Source organism: Nothobranchius furzeri, chromosome 18 (genome assembly GCF_043380555.1).
Source record: "Nothobranchius furzeri strain GRZ-AD chromosome 18, NfurGRZ-RIMD1, whole genome shotgun sequence".
Classification (NCBI taxonomy): Eukaryota; Metazoa; Chordata; class Actinopteri; order Cyprinodontiformes; family Nothobranchiidae; genus Nothobranchius; species Nothobranchius furzeri.
In genome coordinates, this window is record NC_091758.1 from 37,263,958 (window position 1) to 37,280,231 (window position 16,274).

The window sequence follows — 16,274 nt, forward strand, 5'->3', positions numbered from 1 at the left end:
TAATTATTGGCTTAGGTAAAAACGGAAACCAAAAACAAACAATTTCCATAAGAATTTGTTGCTAGACTAGTTCACTTACTGCTCAGTGTCAAAATCACTTTCAACCAAAGTCCCAAGGAACATAGTGGCCTGAAAATTAAGGAGAGATAAACGTTCTTAGCCAAAGTGTAGTTCAAATTTAAGTGAAACATGGTATCAGCATCACGCTCTAATTTATTCTTCATGTACAGTAACAGCAAAGTACTTACTTGATCTTTTGTCCACGACTTTTTGTTTATCACACTGATGTTTGGACTCCCCTCAGAAAACACCAGCTGGGACGGTGGGATCTTAGTTGCTAAGGCATCTGGGACATTCTGCACCACTTCAGTTAGTCTTGTGTCCACAGAAATGATCTGCAGAGTAGTCAAATTCATGTCATTGCTATTCTTCTGCTAAAAGGAGTTGAGGCTGTTATCAAAGTAATCATGTTCTCATGTTGGATTCAGATTTTTTGTCCTATTTTTTTTTTTTTCTATTATAACAGGCACACTTTATACCTTTGTGACAAATGTCTCCTGGAGAAGCTCTGGAGCTTGTAGCATGCTGGAAACAAAAGCTGGGTTCCTGGAGGCGTGGAGAAGTTCAGAAGCTGGGATTTTCTCCAGCAAAGCTGAGGGTACCCCAACAACAAGAGTGCCGAGCGACTCCAGAACAGCTGCGCTGTTGATCTGTCAATTCCATTTTCATCCATTAGAACCTTATCCTTTAAAGTGCAAACTATTGGTGCGTTCCTTCATTTACTGACACATTTCTAAATACACATTTCATTAGTCAAGTTAGACCCTGCTTCACAGCTTCTACCTGGTAGCCTGAGGAGGTTATGCTTTGGATTATGATGTTGGCCTGGTCCTGGCCCCAGGTTGTCACTGAACCCAAAGTGGACAACGAGGAAATCAGCACCGTTGGAGGTACTGAAGTGATCTGAGTGTTGCTCAGGCCTGAAGCAGCTCCCCCAAGTGTAACAAAGATTTCCTCTGTGATGGTCTTGATGTTGGATGCCAAAACAGCAAATGCCTATGAAGTACAATTTAAAAGCATTGTGAAAATTGCTGATTACACATCTATGGCAGAGCAATCACTTTTCTTAGCAAAGAGTTAGCGAGGAGGTTTGTGGATGCTTCAGTGTCAGGAGACTATCACTTCCAAAGATAATGGAGCCAATCGCTGAGCAGAACTTTTATACTCAGGTGAAGTTCTGTCTAGGAACACTTTGAGGCTAGTACCTGAGGGTCCTCGATTCCATTGCAAAATTCATTCCTCATGTCCAGGATGGCCATGGTGTTAGCTTCATTTAGCGACATATACACAGCACTCGGGATGTCAGTTGAGCACAACAAAACACCCGAAAGCCTAGATGGAGAAAGACACATTTATCTTTATGCATATTCATTTTTCTACGTAGTTTTGACAGAAGATGTGTCTTTGGTTCAGTTGTCATAGCAGTATTTGTATTTGTATTTGTATCCCGCGCTGGGTACTTACTTGAACAGGCTGAAGCTTGGGTTGACTGTAAACAGCTGAGTGATGTAGTAATTTCTTACATCTACAGCAATTGTCGAGTTGTTGAAAAGCTCCAGATTAGCTTGGTCTTCCCAAAACACCTCAGCCTTTATACACAAGTGCATAGTAAAACAAGAGGTAAGCACCAACACTTTTCACCACGTTAAGGGTCGTGGTTTTGTGAAAATAACTTATAAAACCAAGGGCAAAATAAGGTAAGAATTAAATTGTGTCAATGTACCTTGCACTTTGCTTAACAGAGTATTTGAAATGAATTGATAACCAGTTTCTTTGAAGCCTTGTAACAAACAATTGAACATCATTGGCTACAAGGATACTCTATATCATTGATTAGAAAGAAAAAAAATAGATTTCTGCTGCTCCTTGTGTCAGCTCTTGGAAGGATTATGGTTTGAGGGATGTTTGAACAGCTTTGCAAATAGATTTGAAACTGGGAAGTGACTTGTTAACTTTTGTCCTGTGTTGGAGTATAAACTTTCAAAAGTGTTATATTAAAGATGATGTGAACACAAACCTGGGATGTGGAGATAAAGCTGGTGAGGTCATTCAGAGTGATAAATTTCACAAAGCTTCCAATATAGTTGAAAAACCAGGAGGTAGAGTTGAGTTCTGGGTCGCTGGGATTGTAGCATCTGGCTCCAGAGCCTGTGGAGAAAGAAATGGCTATTTAGCATCATCAGTAAAAGGGGTTCTTCTTTTATATTTTATAGCCATAATCATGTCTGATGACAACATAATTTGTCACACATCTATCCAACATTGCACTAATAATAATAAAAACATATATATATCATACCAGTGCTCAAGTAGCTCCTTATGGTGTTGTACACATCCTCCGGTCCAAATTCTGTACTGTTGTATGTGAAATTGTTTCCCATATAAAACACCCTATTGAAAGAAAAAGATCATGTAAACTGAGTTACACCTTCAATCCTTCTGTTTAATTTGATCACTCTGTGAAGAGAAAGACTCACAGTTTTTGGAAGGCCTGACATGAGGCGCTCTGCACTTCGATGGGGCTGATGAGGTTCCTTGTGAGGAATCTCAGGTAGTTCTTCAACAGTACATCAAACCACAAATTCACCTCAGATGTCACGTTGCTACTCAGAGCCATTTTCCAAACACAAGGGAGGATCATCTTCTTCATCTCATCAGAAACAACTTCCTAAAGGGGTCGTAGAAACAAAACACACCATCAACTGACATAGATCATCATGTGTAAGAAACTCAATGAGATGTGGATAATTGTATATTTCTCTTCATTTCTTTAGGTGAGATACATACAGTTTGTAGGAAGGCAACAGTGTAGCTGTAGTTGCTGTACATGGCACAGAAAGCTGAAATGGTGACATCGGACATGGTAGAAGCAGGTGTTGAATCGGTTCCAGGGCTAGTTGTAGAATCTGGTGATGCTGTTCCAGAAGCACTAGTTGCAGTGTTGTCTGTTGCGGGTTGTGCAGTTGTAGGGTATGTCCTGCTGTTGATGAGGCCCACACCCAGTGTGTCCAACTCTGACTGAGTCTGCATGTTCACCCAGGTCTGAATCACAGTATCGTTCTCAAACAACTTCAGATCTCGAAGCTGGTCACCCATGAGGCCTTGGACATTGGTCACAGTCAAAGTCTGTGTGTTCAAAGGGAAATGAAATTAATCATAGACTTGTTCTAGATTTTTTTTACAATTAACGACATTTCAAAAATATGGTCACAATTGATTTTAAGTCCAACACAGATCCATAGGATTGTGAGTGCAACTTTGGGCTTTATGATAAACTATGAACATAAAAAGTCCAAGAGAAGCACAGTGTACCTTCTTACTATGTCACTCAAGTGTATTTCACAGAGGCCACCTAAAACTCATTTCCATTTACTGCAGCTACAGTATTGTTGCCAGCCAGTTTTTACTGTGACAGTGCCGTCCTTTTTACACATGTATACTTACAGTTATCACATTAATATCCAGACTCCTGAAAATATTGATGTCCATGCTGATGTTCTGTGTTGATAATGCAACAATGTCACTCAACGGTGCACCACCTATCATCATCATAGAAAAAAAAACATTTAATTAGGAAAACAGTTGATTTCCTTATAGCTATAAATACAAGAGCAATGTTTTCTTACCTAAGTAGCTCTTAATAACATTGTAAAAGTCAGTGGAGTGGGCACGATAAGAGCTGAATGAGGTGCTGCTGATGTCATACAGGATTCTCTTCTGCTCAGCCGAACATGTAGCCACATTCAGAAAGTTGGCATCACTGACAAAATAAACAAACAAAGTGTCCCTCACTGTTACATCATAGTATTTCAGAAAGGATTTTCGGACCTGTACGGAGCTGTTTCAAGATGCAGAGCCATGCCTTTTCAAGGTTTCTATGGCAGAATGTTGTGAGCTGGGGTGCTTTAGCCACTTTGACTAAACTATAGACAAGGTCAGCCATGTGGAGGGAGCTCAAAGTAGAGCACCTGCACCCCATCAGAAGGAGTGAGTTGCAGTAGGCCATGCATCCAATTGGACTGCTTCCAAGAAACCTCCCCTTGGAGAGTGTCATGAGCCAATGGGGAGAGACCTCGGAGCAGAGCCAGAACTTTCTGGCAGGATTTTATATTGTATCTGGTTTGGAAGTACCTTGGGACCTCTCAGGAGGAATTGGAAAAGGTTACTAGGCAGTGGGATGTCTGGGTTTCCCTCCTACACCAGTTACTTTGCAACCAAACTTGGATTTATAAAAGAAAATATTGAATGTATACATGCTGGCACCAACCTGATACTGTTTGCTGTGATGGTGGTCAGTGTACTGAGGTCCAATGAACATACGTTGGAGCCAATAATGTTCAGCTCAGTGCTACCCAGGGAGTTTCCAGATGTTTGCAGGTATTTAGTGATGATTTCTTTGCTCTAAACATGAAACACATCAAGTAACTAAATTATTCTTTGCTCTAAACATGAAACACATCAAGTAACTAAATTATACACATGCACAAGTAGGAGTAACTTAAATGTTTTTGTATTTTTTTTCAGTTCAATCATTTTACCTGTGCCGTTTCCCAGGTTCCATCTTCAGTTTTCATAAGAGCTGCCAAGGTGTCAATCGTAGTGATGTTCCATTTAGAGATGTCAGAATGTGTTGCCACACGAGACACCGAACCAAGTAGCTGGACTTGCTGTTCAGAGACTCCAGATGGGTATGCCTGGAAGTACACAACATGTAACAATGCACCTAAGTACTGAACTGGAACTAAAATCCCAAGTACATAAACAATATTGGGCATATTTGTCAAATCCAGATTGATTAAACAACTTCCATGTCAGTATAAACCCTGACTTTGTTTATCCAGTTCTTTGGAGTATGGCTCTCAGGTCATCAAACACATTTTGTTGCCAAATATCCCCTCCTTACCTTGTTGAGTTTCTTCAGAATAATCTTCTGGAAGTCATTGTCATCCACTTTGGAGCAGATGGTAAAGAGGTTTTCTTTCAGAGCAGGAATGTCCAGGCAGAGGTCAAACTGAGTCAGATCGTAGCCAAATGGGAAGGCGGGGTCGCTAACAGTCACCTGGGTGATGCTGCCTGCTGTGCAGACTTTAAAAATATGAAACAGCTTGTGAGAGCACTGTAAAGGCCAAGACCGAAGAAAATAGCTCTTTTTTTCTTTGGTACAATTTCACAAGACAACAATTTTCCAGATGAAATTATTGTACATAGATTTTTAATAGAATTTCCTTGAAAGCCATTGTATGTTAGAGCATTTACACACTGCTTGAGCTTAATGTTAAGTTAGCGAGTTCTTTATATGTGCCATTCTCCCAAGCATGTACTGACAGATCGTTTTTATTAGTTTGACTTGGCGTCAGAATGTCTGTTATAAAACATCTTAATTGATAAAAATTGTCCCAATTCAGTTTGACAACTGGGATGACTCAAGTGCATGTAGTCGAATTGAAAGAGTTTACCTTCTGCTGGTGGTGTTGCAGGACTGATCTGCTTAAACAGATTCTCGAGCTTTGTCTTCTGAGTGTTTTCTTTCCTTAGTTTTGCCACAAAGCCCTTGAGGAACTGCATTCTTATTGTCTGCAAAAGAAAAAATAAAGAAAAATTAACTAGCTATAGGAAAATTATTTTTCATCCAAAGAGACAAAAGTAAGTTTCTTTAGTTTGAGAGATGTCAGTTTATTATCATTAAACCAAAAACCTATGAAGAAAGAAAGGATAAAAGGAAGACATACAGTTGTGAATGTGCTCCAGATGTTTATTGTGAAGTACAGAGGAAGAATCCCAAGGTCTTCTAGTGTTTGCTGGTTCCAGGTGGCAACAGTTCTAATCATTCAAGGCACAGTCATAAGAAATTTGGACCAACACTTTGCTAAAACAAAACAGGGCATCAATTTGAAACATTTGGTTTCGTACCCGTATTGGGTTTCCCCAGATAGCAACAGAGTCTCCATAGCAGCTACTTGGTTTTCAGAAAGGTCCGTGCAGGCTTTGAGGTTTTCCAGGATCGAAGGATCAGAGTTCTGGATGTAAGAACTGTTCAGAGTGCAGACCATGTTCCCCAAAACGTCCAAATGGTCTCTGCTCAAGCTCAACCCAGTTATACCCTATAGAGGTGAAAACAAGTTGTTTTTGCACAACTTTTTCATGCAATTAATATTTCATTCTAACAAGGACATTCACTCAGCATTCAGTAGTTTCAGAAATATTCTTGGAAATAATTAACAGCAAGTGTTGATAAATTGATGATTTTGATAGGCTGTCTATCCAATTGGACTGCTTCCAAGAAACCTCCCCTTGGAGATTGTCATGAGCCATAAGAGATGCCTTTCACTTTGATTATTTTTTCTTATTTGGTACTCACCAAGCAGGTCCTGGCTTCACTAAACAGCTGTTGTCCCTTATTCAAAAGGCTGGAAGCCACAGAAAAATCTGCAGCTCCAAGTGCAGAAAAGTAGGACCTACAGTTGCTTTCCTGGACATCCTGGATTCTGTTAAAATGCATTGAAAAAAGTGAGAAAATCAGAACGCTAGTGTTCACTCTTTAAATCAGAAGCACCTTGGATTCGGTACACACTTACCTGAAGTATAGAAGCATGTCTGAAGGATAATCTATGAAGTTCTGATCGAGGTCTTCTTCAATCAGGTTGTACATGCAGGTCAGCTGTAGGTCATGTGACAATAAACAATGTTATACAAGTGAAATGAAAACACAGATATTTATAAACTGGGGGATAGTTATAACTCCAATGCCTGAGGCTTATGGTCCTTTGATACCCAGTGTGGTCTGACATTTTATTCATTTATTTGCTAAAAAAAGGAGTAGGACAGAAACTAATGCAAACAAAAAGGAAGAATGTTATCATATTTTTTCACGTAAAACCTATTAGAGCTAGAAAGGCCCAAAGGTTATTGTGACCTATGGATGGAGGCAACACGTTAAGCCAAGCTAACTTTATTTGTAAAATCTTTTTAAACAGCCAATGCTAAGCAAAGAGCTAGGCACAAAGGCATAACAAATATGGTAGGATGTACTCTGCTTAGGAATGTCCATCCAGGCAATTAACAAAAAAATATGTTCAGTTGCAGCTACAATGTGGGCTCTGTAGGATGTAAGATGGCTGAGCTCTTAACTTTGCCTGTTTTATCTGGCTGTTGGTTGGTCTTGTGGAGAGGTCCTATCAATGTCAGTTCAGCACAGAGAGGAGTTCAGACATTTTGTGTTTTATGTGAACCAGAGTCTTTATGAAAAAACTAAATTAGGCTGTCAGCAAATGTCGGCAAAATGGTTTATCAAATAAAAGTGGAATTTACCTGTGGCTCTGTCAGTTCCACCTTGCTCCTTCCGGTCCTCGGCCTACAAGCACGAATTAGCTGCTTGATTTTAGTTTTTGGCACTTTCTGGACTGATGTGCATGTGAACCCTTGCAGCACAGATGTAGAGAGCCTAACAGGAAAGCCAAATAATTAATTATTGGCTTAGGTAAAAACGGAAACCAAAAACAAACAATTTCCATAAGAATTTGTTGCAAGACTAGTTCACTTACTGCTCAGTGTCAAAATCACTTTCAACCAAAGTCCCAAGGAACATAGTGGCCTGAAAATTAAGGAGAGATAAACGTTCTTAGCCAAAGTGTAGTTCAAATTTAAGTGAAACATGGTATCAGCATCACGCTCTAATTTATTCTTCATGTACAGTAACAGCAGAGTACTTACTTGATCTTTTGTCCACGACTTTTTGTTTATCACACTGATGTTTGGACTCCCCTCAGAAAACACCAGCTGGGACGGTGGGATCTTAGTTGCTAAGGCATCTGGGACATTCTGCACCACTTCAGTTAGTCTTGTGTCCACAGAAATGATCTGCAGAGTAGTCAAATTCATGTCATTGCTATTCTTCTGCTAAAAGGAGTTGAGGCTGTTATCAAAGTAATCATGTTCTCATGTTGGATTCAGATTTTTTGTCCTATTTTTTTTTTTTCTATTATAACAGGCACACTTTATACCTTTGTGACAAATGTCTCCTGGAGAAGCTCTGGAGCTTGTAGCATGCTGGAAACAAAAGCTGGGTTCCTGGAGGCGTGGAGAAGTTCAGAAGCTGGGATTTTCTCCAGCAAAGCTGAGGGTACCCCAACAACAAGAGTGCCGAGCGACTCCAGAACAGCTGCGCTGTTGATCTGTCAATTCCATTTTCATCCATTAGAACCTTATCCTTTAAAGTGCAAACTATTGGTGCGTTCCTTCATTTACTGACACATTTCTAAATACACATTTCATTAGTCAAGTTAGACCCTGCTTCACAGCTTCTACCTGGTAGCCTGAGGAGGTTATGCTTTGGATTATGATGTTGGCCTGGTCCTGGCCCCAGGTTGTCACTGAACCCAAAGTGGACAACGAGGAAATCAGCACCGTTGGAGGTACTGAAGTGATCTGAGTGTTGCTCAGGCCTGAAGCAGCTCCCCCAAGTGTAACAAAGATTTCCTCTGTGATGGTCTTGATGTTGGATGCCAAAACAGCAAATGCCTATGAAGTACAATTTAAAAGCATTGTGAAAATTGCTGATTACACATCTATGGCAGAGCAATCACTTTTCTTAGCAAAGAGTTAGCGAGGAGGTTTGTGGATGCTTCAGTGTCAGGAGACTATCACTTCCAAAGATAATGGAGCCAATCGCTGAGCAGAACTTTTATACTCAGGTGAAGTTCTGTCTAGGAACACTTTGAGGCTAGTACCTGAGGGTCCTCGATTCCATTGCAAAATTCATTCCTCATGTCCAGGATGGCCATGGTGTTAGCTTCATTTAGCGACATATACACAGCACTCGGGATGTCAGTTGAGCACAACAAAACACCCGAAAGCCTAGATGGAGAAAGACACATTTATCTTTATGCATATTCATTTTTCTACGTAGTTTTGACAGAAGATGTGTCTTTGGTTCAGTTGTCATAGCAGTATTTGTATTTGTATTTGTATCCCGCGCTAGGTACTTACTTGAACAGGCTGAAGCTTGGGTTGACTGTAAACAGCTGAGTGATGTAGTAATTTCTTACATCTACAGCAATTGTCGAGTTGTTGAAAAGCTCCAGATTAGCTTGGTCTTCCCAAAACACCTCAGCCTTTATACACAAGTGCATAGTAAAACAAGAGGTAAGCACCAACACTTTTCACCACGTTAAGGGTCGTGGTTTTGTGAAAATAACTTATAAAACCAAGGGCAAAATAAGGTAAGAATTAAATTGTGTCAATGTACCTTGCACTTTGCTTAACAGAGTATTTGAAATGAATTGATAACCAGTTTCTTTGAAGCCTTGTAACAAACAATTGAACATCATTGGCTACAAGGATACTCTATATCATTGATTAGAAAGAAAAAAAATAGATTTCTGCTGCTCCTTGTGTCAGCTCTTGGAAGGATTATGGTTTGAGGGATGTTTGAACAGCTTTGCAAATAGATTTGAAACTGGGAAGTGACTTGTTAACTTTTGTCCTGTGTTGGAGTATAAACTTTCAAAAGTGTTATATTAAAGATGATGTGAACACAAACCTGGGATGTGGAGATAAAGCTGGTGAGGTCATTCAGAGTGATAAATTTCACAAAGCTTCCAATATAGTTGAAAAACCAGGAGGTAGAGTTGAGTTCTGGGTCGCTGGGATTGTAGCATCTGGCTCCAGAGCCTGTGGAGAAAGAAATGGCTATTTAGCATCATCAGTAAAAGGGGTTCTTCTTTTATATTTTATAGCCATAATCATGTCTGATGACAACATAATTTGTCACACATCTATCCAACATTGCACTAATAATAATAAAAACATATATATATCATACCAGTGCTCAAGTAGCTCCTTATGGTGTTGTACACATCCTCCGGTCCAAATTCTGTACTGTTGTATGTGAAATTGTTTCCCATATAAAACACCCTATTGAAAGAAAAAGATCATGTAAACTGAGTTACACCTTCAATCCTTCTGTTTAATTTGATCACTCTGTGAAGAGAAAGACTCACAGTTTTTGGAAGGCCTGACATGAGGCGCTCTGCACTTCGATGGGGCTGATGAGGTTCCTTGTGAGGAATCTCAGGTAGTTCTTCAACAGTACATCAAACCACAAATTCACCTCAGATGTCACGTTGCTACTCAGAGCCATTTTCCAAACACAAGGGAGGATCATCTTCTTCATCTCATCAGAAACAACTTCCTAAAGGGGTCGTAGAAACAAAACACACCATCAACTGACATAGATCATCATGTGTAAGAAACTCAATGAGATGTGGATAATTGTATATTTGTCTTCATTTCTTTAGCTGAGATACATACAGTTTGTAGGAAGGCAACAGTGTAGCTGTAGTTGCTGTACATGGCACAGAAAGCTGAAATGGTGACATCGGACATGGTAGAAGCAGGTGTTGAATCGGTTCCAGGGCTAGTTGTAGAATCTGGTGATGCTGTTCCAGAAGCACTAGTTGCAGTGTTGTCTGTTGCGGGTTGTGCAGTTGTAGGGTATGTCCTGCTGTTGATGAGGCCCACACCCAGTGTGTCCAACTCTGACTGAGTCTGCATGTTCACCCAGGTCTGAATCACAGTATCGTTCTCAAACAACTTCAGATCTTGAAGCTGGTCACCCATGAGGCCTTGGACATTGGTCACAGTCAAAGTCTGTGTGTTCAAAGGGAAATGAAATTAATCATAGACTTGTTCTAGATTTTTTTTACAATTAACGACATTTCAAAAATATGGTCACAATTGATTTAAGTCCAACACAGATCCATAGGATTGTGAGTGCAACTTTGGGCTTTATGATAAACTATGAACATAAAAAGTCCAAGAGAAGCACAGTGTACCTTCTTACTATGTCACTCAAGTGTATTTCACAGAGGCCACCTAAAACTCATTTCCATTTACTGCAGCTACAGTATTGTTGCCAGCCAGTTTTTACTGTGACAGTGCCGTCCTTTTTACACATGTATACTTACAGTTATCACATTAATATCCAGACTCCTGAAAATATTGATGTCCATGCTGATGTTCTGTGTTGATAATGCAACAATGTCACTCAACGGCGCACCACCTATCATCATCATAGAAAAAAAACATTTAATTAGGAAAACAGTTGATTTCCTTATAGCTAGAAATACAAGAGCAATGTTTTCTTACCTAAGTAGCTCTTAATAACATTGTAAAAGTCAGTGGAGTGGGCACGATAAGAGCTGAATGAGGTGCTGCTGATGTCATACAGGATTCTCTTCTGCTCAGCCGAACATGTAGCCACATTCAGAAAGTTGGCATCACTGACAAAATAAACAAACAAAGTGTCCCTCACTGTTACATCATAGTATTTCAGAAAGGATTTTCGGACCTGTACGGAGCTGTTTCAAGATGCAGAGCCATGCCTTTTCAAGGTTTCTATGGCAGAATGTTGTGAGCTGGGGTGCTTTAGCCACTTTGACTAAACTATAGACAAGGTCAGCCATGTGGAGGGAGCTCAAAGTAGAGCACCTGCACCCCATCAGAAGGAGTGAGTTGCAGTAGGCCATGCATCCAATTGGACTGCTTCCAAGAAACCTCCCCTTGGAGAGTGTCATGAGCCAATGGGGAGAGACCTCGGAGCAGAGCCAGAACTTTCTGGCAGGATTTTATATTGTATCTGGTTTGGAAGTACCTTGGGACCTCTCAGGAGGAATTGGAAAAGGTTACTAGGCAGTGGGATGTCTGGGTTTCCCTCCTACACCAGTTACTTTGCAACCAAACTTGGATTTATAAAAGAAAATATTGAATGTATACATGCTGGCACCAACCTGATACTGTTTGCTGTGATGGTGGTCAGTGTACTGAGGTCCAATGAACATACGTTGGAGCCAATAATGTTCAGCTCAGTGCTACCCAGGGAGTTTCCAGATGTTTGCAGGTATTTAGTGATGATTTCTTTGCTCTAAACATGAAACACATCAAGTAACTAAATTATTCTTTGCTCTAAACATGAAACACATCAAGTAACTAAATTATACACATGCACAAGTAGGAGTAACTTAAATGTTTTTGTATTTTTTATTCAGTTCAATCATTTTACCTGTGCCGTTTCCCAGGTTCCATCTTCAGTTTTCATAAGAGCTGCCAAGGTGTCAATCGTAGTGATGTTCCAGTTAGAGATGTCAGAATGTGTTGCCACACGAGACACCGAACCAAGTAGCTGGACTTGCTGTTCAGAGACTCCAGATGGGTATGCCTGGAAGTACACAACATGTAACAATGCACCTAAGTACTGAACTGGAACTAAAATCCCAAGTACATAAACAATATTGGGCATATTTGTCAAATCCAGATTGATTAAACAACTTCCATGTCAGTATAAACCCTGACTTTGTTTATCCAGTTCTTTGGAGTATGGCTCTCAGGTCATCAAACACATTTTGTTGCCAAATATCCCCTCCTTACCTTGTTGAGTTTCTTCAGAATAATCTTCTGGAAGTCATTGTCATCCACTTTGGAGCAGATGGTAAAGAGGTTTTCTTTCAGAGCAGGAATGTCCAGGCAGAGGTCAAACTGAGTCAGATCGTAGCCAAATGGGAAGGCGGGGCCGCTAACAGTCACCTGGGTGATGCTGCCTGCTGTGCAGACTTTAAAAATATGAAACAGCTTGTGAGAGCACTGTAAAGGCCAAGACCGAAGAAAATAGCTCTTTTTTTCTTTGGTACAATTTCACAAGACAACAATTTTCCAGATGAAATTATTGTACATAGATTTTTAATAGAATTTCCTTGAAAGCCATTGTATGTTAGAGCATTTACACACTGCTTGAGCTTAATGTTAAGTTAGCGAGTTCTTTATATGTGCCATTCTCCCAAGCATGTACTGACAGATCGTTTTTATTAGTTTGACTTGGCGCCAGAATGTCTGTTATAAAACATCTTAATTGATAAAAATTGTCCCAATTCAGTTTGACAACTGGGATGACTCAAGTGCATGTAGTCGAATTGAAAGAGTTTACCTTCTGCTGGTGGTGTTGCAGGACTGATCTGCTTAAACAGATTCTCGAGCTTTGTCTTCTGAGTGTTTTCTTTCCTTAGTTTTGCCACAAAGCCCTTGAGGAACTGCATTCTTATTGTCTGCAAAAGAAAAAATAAAGAAAAATTAACTAGTTATAGGAAAATGATTTTTCATCCAAAGAGACAAAAGTAAGTTTCTTTAGTTTGAGAGATGTCAGTTTATTATCATTAAACCAAAAACCTATGAAGAAAGAAAGGATAAAAGGAAGACATACAGTTGTGAATGTGCTCCAGATGTTTATTGTGAAGTACAGAGGAAGAATCCCAAGGTCTTCTAGTGTTTGCTGGTTCCAGGTGGCAACAGTTCTAATGATTCAAGGCACAGTCATAAGAAATTTGGACCAACACTTTGCTAAAACAAAACAGGGCATCAATTTGAAACATTTGGTTTCGTACCCGTATTGGGTTTCCCCAGATAGCAACAGAGTCTCCATAGCAGCTACTTGGTTTTCAGAAAGGTCCGTGCAGGCTTTGAGGTTTTCCAGGATCGAAGGATCAGAGTTCTGGATGTAAGAACTGTTCAGAGTGCAGACCATGTTCCCCAAAACGTCCAAATGGTCTCTGCTCAAGCTCAACCCAGTTATACCCTATAGAGGTGAAAACAAGTTGTTTTTGCGCAACTTTTTCATGCAATTAATATTTCATTCTAACAAGGACATTCACTCAGCATTCAGTAGTTTCAGAAATATTCTTGGAAATAATTAACAGCAAGTGTTGATAAATTGATGATTTTGATAGGCTGTCTATCCAATTGGACTGCTTCCAAGAAACCTCCCCTTGGAGATTGTCATGAGCCATAAGAGATGCCTTTCACTTTGATTATTTTTTCTTATTTGGTACTCACCAAGCAGGTCCTGGCTTCACTAAACAGCTGTTGTCCCTTATTCAAAAGGCTGGAAGCCACAGAAAAATCTGCAGCTCCAAGTGCAGAAAAGTAGGACCTACAGTTGCTTTCCTGGACATCCTGGATTCTGTTAAAATGCATTGAAAAAAGTGAGAAAATCAGAACGCTAGTGTTCACTCTTTAAATCAGAAGCACCTTGGATTCGGTACACACTTACCTGAAGTATAGAAGCATGTCTGAAGGATAATCTATGAAGTTCTGATCGAGGTCTTCTTCAATCAGGTTGTACATGCAGGTCAGCTGTAGGTCATGTGACAATAAACAATGTTATACAAGTGAAATGAAAACACAAATATTTATAAACCGGGGGATAGTTATAACTCCAATGCCTGAGGCTTATGGTCCTTTGATACCCAGTGTGGTCTGACATTTTATTCATTTATTTGCTAAAAAAAGGAGTAGGACAGAAACTAATGCAAACAAAAAGGAAGAATGTTATCATATTTTTTCACGTAAAACCTATTAGAGCTAGAAAGGCCCAAAGGTTATTGTGACCTATGGATGGAGGCAACAGGTTAAGCCAAGCTAACTTTATTTGTAAAATCTTTTTAAACAGCCAATGCTAAGCAAAGAGCTAGGCACAAAGGCATAACAAATATGGCAGGATGTACTCTGCTTAGGAATGTCCATCCAGGCAATTAACAAAAAAATATGTTCAGTTGCAGCTACAATGTGGGCTCTGTAGGATGTAAGATGGCTGAGCTCTTAACTTTGCCTGTTTTATCTGGCTGTTGGTTGGTCTTGTGGAGAGGTCCTATCAATGTCAGTTCAGCACAGAGAGGAGTTCAGACATTTTGTGTTTTATGTGAACCAGAGTCTTTATGAAAAAACTAAATTAGGCTGTCAGCAAATGTCGGCAAAATGGTTTATCAAATAAAAGTGGAATTTACCTGTGGCTCTGTCAGTTCCACCTTGCTCCTTCCGGTCCTCGGCCTACAAGCACGAATTAGCTGCTTGATTTTAGTTTTTGGCACTTTCTGGACTGATGTGCATGTGAACCCTTGCAGCACAGATGTAGAGAGCCTAACAGGAAAGCCAAATAATTAATTATTGGCTTAGGTAAAAACGGAAACCAAAAACAAACAATTTCCATAAGAATTTGTTGCAAGACTAGTTCACTTACTGCTCAGTGTCAAAATCACTTTCAACCAAAGTCCCAAGGAACATAGTGGCCTGAAAATTAAGGAGAGATAAACGTTCTTAGCCAAAGTGTAGTTCAAATTTAAGTGAAACATGGTATCAGCATCACGCTCTAATTTATTCTTCATGTACAGTAACAGCAGAGTACTTACTTGATCTTTTGTCCACGACTTTTTGTTTATCACACTGATGTTTGGACTCCCCTCAGAAAACACCAGCTGGGACGGTGGGATCTTAGTTGCTAAGGCATCTGGGACATTCTGCACCACTTCAGTTAGTCTTGTGTCCACAGAAATGATCTGCAGAGTAGTCAAATTCATGTCATTGCTATTCTTCTGCTAAAAGGAGTTGAGGCTGTTATCAAAGTAATCATGTTCTCATGTTGGATTCAGATTTTTTGTCCTATTTTTTTTTTCTATTATAACAGGCACACTTTATACCTTTGTGACAAATGTCTCCTGGAGAAGCTCTGGAGCTTGTAGCATGCTGGAAACAAAAGCTGGGTTCCTGGAGGCGTGGAGAAGTTCATAAGCTGGGATTTTCTCCAGCAAAGCTGAGGGTACCCCAACAACAAGAGTGCCGAGCGACTCCAGAACAGCTGCACTGTTGATCTGTCAATTCCATTTTCATCCATTAGAACCTTATCCTTTAAAGTGCAAACTATTGGTGCGTTCCTTCATTTACTGACACATTTCTAAATACACATTTCATTAGTCAAGTTAGACCCTGCTTCACAGCTTCTACCTGGTAGCCTGAGGAGGTTATGCTTTGGATTATGATGTTGGCCTGGTCCTGGCCCCAGGTTGTCACTGAACCCAAAGTGGACAACGAGGAAATCAGCACCGTTGGAGGTACTGAAGTGATCTGAGTGTTGCTCAGGCCTGAAGCAGCTCCCCCAAGTGTAACAAAGATTTCCTCTGTGATGGTCTTGATGTTGGATGCCAAAACAGCAAATGCCTATGAAGTACAATTTAAAAGCATTGTGAAAATTGCTGATTACACATCTATGGCAGAGCAATCACTTTTCTTAGCAAAGAGTTAGCGAGGAGGTTTGTGGATGCTTCAGTGTCAGGAGACTATCACTTCCAAAGATAATGGAGCCAATCGCTAAGCAGAACTTTTATACTCAGGTGAAG

At 40.1% G+C, this 16,274-nt stretch overlaps 2 protein-coding genes across 2 annotated transcripts in view; both read right to left on the bottom strand.

Moving 5' to 3' along the window:
- The window catches only part of LOC139063844 (uncharacterized), a 20,633-nt gene extending 4,924 nt beyond the window's left edge, over positions 1–15,709 (bottom strand). The window contains exons 1-45 of the mRNA XM_070546744.1: positions 15,579–15,709; positions 15,291–15,437; positions 15,122–15,171; positions 14,889–15,021; positions 14,156–14,238; positions 13,939–14,065; positions 13,491–13,681; positions 13,310–13,400; positions 13,037–13,154; positions 12,484–12,665; positions 12,119–12,274; positions 11,847–11,980; positions 11,206–11,339; positions 11,025–11,119; positions 10,369–10,707; positions 10,059–10,249; positions 9,881–9,972; positions 9,599–9,729; positions 9,046–9,170; positions 8,787–8,913; positions 8,365–8,577; positions 8,061–8,231; positions 7,771–7,917; positions 7,602–7,651; positions 7,369–7,501; positions 6,636–6,718; positions 6,419–6,545; positions 5,971–6,161; positions 5,790–5,880; positions 5,517–5,634; positions 4,964–5,145; positions 4,599–4,754; positions 4,328–4,461; positions 3,687–3,820; positions 3,505–3,599; positions 2,848–3,186; positions 2,538–2,728; positions 2,360–2,451; positions 2,078–2,208; positions 1,525–1,649; positions 1,266–1,392; positions 844–1,056; positions 540–710; positions 249–395; positions 80–129 (exon numbers count right to left, since the gene is read on the bottom strand). Of these exons, the coding sequence (XP_070402845.1) occupies positions 80–129; positions 249–395; positions 540–710; positions 844–1,056; positions 1,266–1,392; positions 1,525–1,649; positions 2,078–2,208; positions 2,360–2,451; positions 2,538–2,728; positions 2,848–3,186; positions 3,505–3,599; positions 3,687–3,820; positions 4,328–4,461; positions 4,599–4,754; positions 4,964–5,145; positions 5,517–5,634; positions 5,790–5,880; positions 5,971–6,161; positions 6,419–6,545; positions 6,636–6,718; positions 7,369–7,501; positions 7,602–7,651; positions 7,771–7,917; positions 8,061–8,231; positions 8,365–8,577; positions 8,787–8,913; positions 9,046–9,170; positions 9,599–9,729; positions 9,881–9,972; positions 10,059–10,249; positions 10,369–10,707; positions 11,025–11,119; positions 11,206–11,339; positions 11,847–11,980; positions 12,119–12,274; positions 12,484–12,665; positions 13,037–13,154; positions 13,310–13,400; positions 13,491–13,681; positions 13,939–14,065; positions 14,156–14,238; positions 14,889–15,021; positions 15,122–15,171; positions 15,291–15,437; positions 15,579–15,623 (6,302 nt within the window). The 5' untranslated portion in view covers positions 15,624–15,709. The remainder of the gene's footprint in view (positions 1–79; positions 130–248; positions 396–539; positions 711–843; positions 1,057–1,265; positions 1,393–1,524; positions 1,650–2,077; positions 2,209–2,359; positions 2,452–2,537; positions 2,729–2,847; positions 3,187–3,504; positions 3,600–3,686; positions 3,821–4,327; positions 4,462–4,598; positions 4,755–4,963; positions 5,146–5,516; positions 5,635–5,789; positions 5,881–5,970; positions 6,162–6,418; positions 6,546–6,635; positions 6,719–7,368; positions 7,502–7,601; positions 7,652–7,770; positions 7,918–8,060; positions 8,232–8,364; positions 8,578–8,786; positions 8,914–9,045; positions 9,171–9,598; positions 9,730–9,880; positions 9,973–10,058; positions 10,250–10,368; positions 10,708–11,024; positions 11,120–11,205; positions 11,340–11,846; positions 11,981–12,118; positions 12,275–12,483; positions 12,666–13,036; positions 13,155–13,309; positions 13,401–13,490; positions 13,682–13,938; positions 14,066–14,155; positions 14,239–14,888; positions 15,022–15,121; positions 15,172–15,290; positions 15,438–15,578) is intronic.
- Positions 15,679–16,274, bottom strand: part of LOC139063842 (uncharacterized) — a 28,061-nt gene continuing 27,465 nt past the window's right edge. The window contains exon 77 of the mRNA XM_070546741.1: positions 15,679–16,095. Within this exon, the coding sequence (XP_070402842.1) occupies positions 15,853–16,095 (243 nt within the window). The 3' untranslated portion in view covers positions 15,679–15,852. The remainder of the gene's footprint in view (positions 16,096–16,274) is intronic.